The 6,527-nt window shown below is 38.6% G+C and overlaps 1 protein-coding gene across 3 annotated transcripts; it reads right to left on the reverse strand.

Moving 5' to 3' along the window:
• Positions 1-2,848: 2,848 nt before the first annotated feature.
• LOC131886447 (CD63 antigen-like) lies at positions 2,849-6,401 on the reverse strand. Of its 3 annotated transcripts, none has more exons than XM_059234786.1 (3): positions 6,071-6,401; positions 3,914-4,219; positions 2,849-3,572 (listed from the first exon to the last, which is right to left on the reverse strand). In XM_059234786.1, the coding sequence occupies exons 2-3, from the start codon at positions 4,199-4,201 to the stop codon at positions 3,111-3,113; spliced, it is 750 nt and encodes a 249-aa protein (XP_059090769.1). In that variant the 5' UTR covers positions 4,202-4,219; positions 6,071-6,401; the 3' UTR covers positions 2,849-3,110. The 3 variants fall into 3 exon arrangements, with proteins under 3 accessions (XP_059090769.1, XP_059090770.1, XP_059090771.1); XM_059234787.1 differs by lacking the exon at positions 6,071-6,401 and adding an exon at positions 5,777-5,962; XM_059234788.1 differs by lacking the exon at positions 6,071-6,401 and adding an exon at positions 5,307-5,329.
• Positions 6,402-6,527: the final 126 nt, after the last annotated feature.

Genomic DNA, 6,527 nt, shown 5'->3' on the forward strand with positions numbered 1-6,527 from the left:
CGAATGTGCGGCCCTAAGTGAAAAATATCATGCAATTTAACGAAAGGTTGGAGTAAGAGTTTACTATTTATTGCGTAGATTTCGAACAAGGCACATAAAAAGGGTTTGAATATCCCTTGATTTGAAAACATGTCTAAGGGAATGTTTGGACCTGTTGAAATTAATGATTCATAGAGATTCAAAGATTCCCCAGGAGTATATTCAATACATTGTCCGTTATCTAATTCAGCTCAAGTGATAGCTTTAATCAATAATCGATTTTTCCCATTCTTGCTGCTTTATGATTGTCAAATTTGTTTCTATGCGGTATGATATTTTGCTGCGTCTAATGGAATCAACGCTAAACAGTAAACCAAAATTATATCTTGTGGTCCTTTCCAGGAGTGTGTTATCTCATTTTAGGATTAAAAATGTCAATTGTCGAAATGTAAAAAGAAATATCCACAGCCTCTCATTTGAATTTAGGACACAAAATGTAGTGCATTGATTCGTCCATAGATGGCACTTTGATTTATTTATTTCTGTTAATACTTCTCACAAAGGATATATTTCCAAGCAGTCTTCAAGGTCACATTATTTGTAGCTTTCATTACCTGAAAACTTGTTCAAAACTATTGAATACGAGCAATCCATTGGGTTAAGGTAAAGAAATGATAATATTTTTGATATTATATCTTTAAACAAAAACATATCACAAAACGCAAAGTTGGTATGTAATCAAGGGAAATTCTAATAATATTACTTGTACTGTTATTGGTGGGTTGTTGCGATGTACTTAGCTTGTTGAAATGTGGATTGATGTAATAAACCAAAGTATTGTTGTTGCCCCAGAAATGAGAGGTCGTCATTAGTGTTAAATAAAAGCTCCGAAAATATATAATTTGTAGAGTATGAATTATCTAAATAATGTTTACTTCCAAAAAGGCAAAATATTTCAAAGAAGGCCATATATTTATGAATAATTTAAGATATTCGTTATGAACGACATAGAAAATTGTTTATTTCGCATCTTTTGCCAAGAAACTTCACGTAACAGGCTTGAAAATTCAGGCTCTATCCACAAAAAAAACTTTTTACGATTGATTTTTCAATTGAGCAAAAAAGGTTTTATGACGTTGATCAGTTTGCAACAACTTTACCAATAAAACTATCTGACAAATATTTAGAACAATGTCGTTCCGAAGTAAAAGTGCACATTACGTTGAAAGGGGACTTTATTGAATTCATCTACACTTTTATTTTGGTACTAAGTACACACTACGTTGTATCACTAAATCTCAATTTTGTTGTTGCAAGCTAAAATCAAGCGATGATCTCGACTTCTTAAGATTTGTCCTTTTCCCAAGGTCTAAATTTCCAAAACTAGAAACCATTCAGACTCTGTCATAATGTTTTTACGGACGCATTTCCACTTACTTTGCAAACATCTTACTGAATAAATTTTGCCAAGATTCAGATAAATGCAAAAAAACATAGTTAGCACACTAACTAGCGAAGTTTAATTAGGAGGTAAGATTAAGAATGCAACAAAAATTCTAGTATTGTAGATAAGGCTGAAATTCCCAATGCGAAATACTCAAAAAGTGGACTCCTCGGAATATCAAAATGCATCAATTTCGCCAGATGTGATATTGAAAAACTTTGACAGAAATATGTCCAATTTTAAGATCATTTGAAAGTGAAATCGGTAATTTGGAGGAAAGATGGAAAATGCACCTGGATATTTAATGATACCCCCTAAATTGAATATCTAACAATTTCACTAAAAAAAAATTTTCAGAGTCTCGCTTATAAACATGGCATGCTTAGTTTTCGGACCAGCTGCTCTCTTCAAAAGAGATTGGTTAAAAACCATGTCTAAGATAATAATTGACACCATGATATAGCTCGTGCTCATCACTCTCCGGAGCCCTAACAGTGTTTTTTTGCTACGTGTAAAAAATTCCTCCGTTTTCTAATGCGACAAATTTGTGAAACGATAAACAATTACGCTTAATATTGTGGTTGCAAATCCATTTAATATCAACGAACTTCGGGTGGCCTTTTGAAACACACCATTTTGTAAAGTATGTAGTAATCTGGCCTCTGATTCATAGAAACTTTTGATAGTCATCCCTACATATATTTAGCAGCCGAATAATTTGAATTTATTAAGATTAGTCATTGTTGGCATTTACATTGGGGTGAAGTATATAAAAAAAGGTTTGTTTATGCTTCTGTGGAGGAAGTTGATTTTTTTGATAGAAGAGTGAGAAATGTCAGTCGGCACTCATTGTTATTCGAATATCCAAACATTCATTACTTTTTAAGCTTTCTGTATACAAAACTTTTCAGTTTTCGGTTCGCGAATTATCAGCATTAGGAACGATTCAGATCAGCTACATTTTCGATTTGACACTTCATGCAATTCCAATCTTTTATTGAATGCAAGGAGAGCACGGTTGTCAATGCAAAATTTCGCTGCTCGACTTCTTAATGTATCTTGAAGATCACGTCATGGAACGGTTTAAGATATAACAAAATTATTCAACACGAAGAAAAATTGAAAAACGTTGGTGCTTGCAAATAATGAATGAATGCTTACAATTAGCTTCAAAAATTGTCATTCTTCAAGAATTGGAGATAATCGTTAACATTCATGTTGCAAAGATGACTTAGATCAAGGTCAACTTTTCACGAACAATCAATTTTCTTCGAACCCCATTTCAGAAATGACGACTACGTCAGAGGAGAGTTTACTAGTAGACGCCCAGCAACTTGAATTGTCAAGAACACTATTTATTATTGCGATGATTTCGGTCCTCGTTTTTCATTGAAAACATACGGCTCTTTCATTCAAACATCGAAGTTGTGTTTTCCATTTTTTTATTTTGTTCCTATTTCTGGTGAGATTTCGTTCCCATTGATAAAAAAGGAGCCCTCGAATAAGGCACAAGAAAATGGCATAAATAGACCAAATGATCATCAATACGGCAATTGTCAAGGATTCAAGTGACTAAAAGAGCTCCTCTAGTGGTCGAGGCTTTTGGCATTTCAATCATCTGAGAGACAGGACTTCGTGAGACGCATAAAGGGATTTCAATCGATGGCTCTAGTTGCGCTCCACCGAGCTAGACATAGTTGGCCCGCCTCTTCATGTTACCAGCCAACATACAAGACACAAGCACGCCTAAGATCTGTAACACTACGATTCCAATGGCGATTCCACCCACCGCGCTGATATTCTCCTCCACAAAGAGTTCCAACTTGACCAGGCAACCTTCTTGATAAATGTTACTCAGGTCACTAGTTCCATTCAACATTCCATTACCACAATCTCTGGTGGGAGGAGTCGCTTTGCAACAAGATGCAGGAACATTGGCATTCTGGGAGAAGGTGGCATTTTTCCAATCCATATAATTGGTCACCCCGCAGCAATTGAAATCGCTCTGGATAACAGTCCACGTGTTGGTCACACCAGCATAAGGAGAGTTGGGATCATCGCTGTAGTTCTTCAGTCCTTCGATCATTTTCCGATTGATCTCATCGTGAGCTTGACCCCGGAAGATATACACGGCAATGGCCAAACCAATCTGTGGTTTGAAAAAAGAGGGATTAGATTTCGGGACCCTGGGATCGATATCGTCTGAGAGACCGCGATTCGAATGAAATAAGAGCTTTCCAAAACTGGGGTGCAACCCCCACCTGAGGTAATGAAAGTTAACTCGATTGAGCGACTCTTTCAGCCCAAAATTAGTACTAATGGAATAGAAGGCTAGGCTGCATAGCACAAAAAGTATTCTTCAAGAATGGATTTCAGTCCAAAAAGCCTCTTCAATTAGGATTTATAGGAGCAGCAATCAATCTTCCAAGACCAGTTTCCAATTCTAGAAAGAGGGACAAAAAGAGAACGGAGAAAACTTCGAATATTTACCTCAGTGATAATCACAACAGCCAAGAGGATGGCAAAGGTATACATCATGCAATAGCTTTCGGTGCACGCCCCACAGCAGCCGAAAAATCCGACAATGAGGATGACCACGCCCACCACAATGAACACGGTTTGCGAGGTCAAGTAGGAGTCATCCAAAAAGTTCAGGTATTGGTTCATTTCGATGTGGACATAGGCTCCCATGACAATCAGGGCCACACCCGTCATGAAGAGGAAGAAATTGAAGATGAAGATAATGTACTTCAACATGCTATCACAACAATTATCCATGTTGAAAGATCAATGGGCCTGAAAAAGAGTATATATATCCAGCTTATCTATTTATACTTTTGCGCCGGTTTGGAAGGGGTAAAAGGTGGCCTACTTTCCTTAAAAGAGCCAGATTAATTGAATTTCCTCGAAGCACTTCCAAACTTCTCTAAAAGGCGCCAAGACTGCTTCGGAATCGCATAAATTATGGATCAAAGTCTATATGCAGATACACGTAGAGAGACCCTCAAGTCAAGCTTGTTGTAGGAGGAAAGGATGCAGTCCAACTTCATCATCCTTACCACAGAACGGTTCAACATTTTTTCTGTATTTGGTGACCGCTCCAGATTTTGATAACGGTTTGCCTCTCCATTCTGTTTTGTTGTGGGCCTAAATGGACTTTATTTACAGATGGAGATCTTTGGACATTATTTATCCCCGACCCCATGTGCTCCAATGACAACCAAGGTGTACTCCATCAAAGTGCCACTGACATGCACTTCTCATTTGGCACCTTCCTTGGGATAAGAATCTTCATCCATTTAGGCGGAAAATTCAACTCCTAAATGGGGTCTTTTTGGTATTGAACTCGTCAATCATTCGTCGCAGACCTGGACAAAGGAGCTTGGTGGTCGGTCGTGTTTGCACTCCTTGTATCAAGCATTCACGACCACTCCAGATACACTCAAACCATCATCAGGATTACCGTTACCATCATCAGAACAACCCCGACAAGTCACTATGATATTCTCACTCCAAAAAACAGTGACTGGAGTCAATCTATGCCTCTGGGACTACGAGTTCATAATGGCCATATACCAACGGCAACAACCACCGAGCATTAAAATTCAAGACAGTCACTCCAAGGTACGCATAATTGGTTCAACGAGAGGTCTACATACATTTCCTTTGCCAAGACTATTTCGGAGGAGATGATATGGGTACATTGGTACATGCAACCACCTGAAATGAATCTCGCTTTGTTCTCGGGCTTTAGGGGGGAAAGAGGGAATTTGCCAATTTGGCCCCCGGGGCACGTGCTTCTGGTAAGACACTTCACAAAAAGGGCAACCAACACACACACAGTAAAACCGGATGGGCCCTTGGTATTTGGCAGCTATCTTACCTGTTTTATGAGATTTACAAGGGAATCTGGATATAGCTTTTTGGCTCGCTTAAGACAACTATCTATCTGACTAAAGGGCTTGGTTAATGCTTGAGCCACAAGTGTTCCCAGGGAATGACATCATTCCTGTCACAAGTGTAGGTAGCGAGTCTCTAACAAACAAGGTTTTTAATATTCCTCTCTAAACGTGCCACACAGCTTTGCCTTAAATAAAACTACCGATGGATAAATTACGCCCAATCTGGCAGGGGTCAAAAGGGTCATTTGAGGCGGGTACCCACCTTTATATATAAAGGCTAGCAAGAAATGTTCTAAATGAATTGATTCAACTCTTCATTCATGGTAAGGACCAGAACGAATAATAAGCAACCAGAATCTTAGATACAAGGTGAGATTGAATCAATATAAATGTTACATCATTATGTAATAGCTCTATCGCACCATGCCATCAAGTCATGAAAAGAACTTACGTGGTAAAATGTCTGTTTAGAATGAAATGCACTACTTGAAAAGCACGTTCAAAGCACAAAAAAACGTCGGTTTATCAAATCCGGCCAAATTACTCAGCGAATGATAACATGAAATGTCCCTGGGAAAACTGAGAACTGGTTAAAACCCACTGACAATTTATAACGTTGTGACCTATCAAAAGCTAAACAAGATTAGCCTCTGCAATAAACAAAGCACCGACCGGATACGAAAAAAACACCCACTCTTGATTGCGAAACCGAATGTAAAGGAACCAAAGATGAATCAACCATTACCTAATGTAGCACAAAATGGACGGAGAGGTTTTAATACTGGAGATTCACGAGTCAAATCAAGACCACCTCTTTTTTCACTTGTTCTCTTGTTGTGCTTTGAGTAGAGTCACAGACATGAACGAAGATCTTTGAGAACAACACAGAACTGACTCGAGAGTCGCGAGTGAGTCGAGGGACAGATCCGATTCCGAGACTCGTGTGAATCATCATTCATCGGGCTTGGAAAGAGCGCGAGGATCGGGATTGGGAATCAAGTCAGTTGATGGTGTTGTGAGCAACGTTAGTAAGCAATCCCGGCAGGCCTCAGATGTTGAACAAAGCCAGAAATGCCAAAAATGTAGGCCTTCATATTTTGATAAGACTTTTGTGGCTGTGCTGATATTGCTCTTGCGCAATTCCATAACCCATGCTCACTCAACTTCATTTACGACTCTAAACGGGGATTTGCAGGGATAAT

This window comes from Tigriopus californicus, chromosome 9, assembly GCF_007210705.1.
Source record: "Tigriopus californicus strain San Diego chromosome 9, Tcal_SD_v2.1, whole genome shotgun sequence".
Lineage (NCBI taxonomy): Eukaryota > Metazoa > Arthropoda > Copepoda > Harpacticoida > Harpacticidae > Tigriopus > Tigriopus californicus.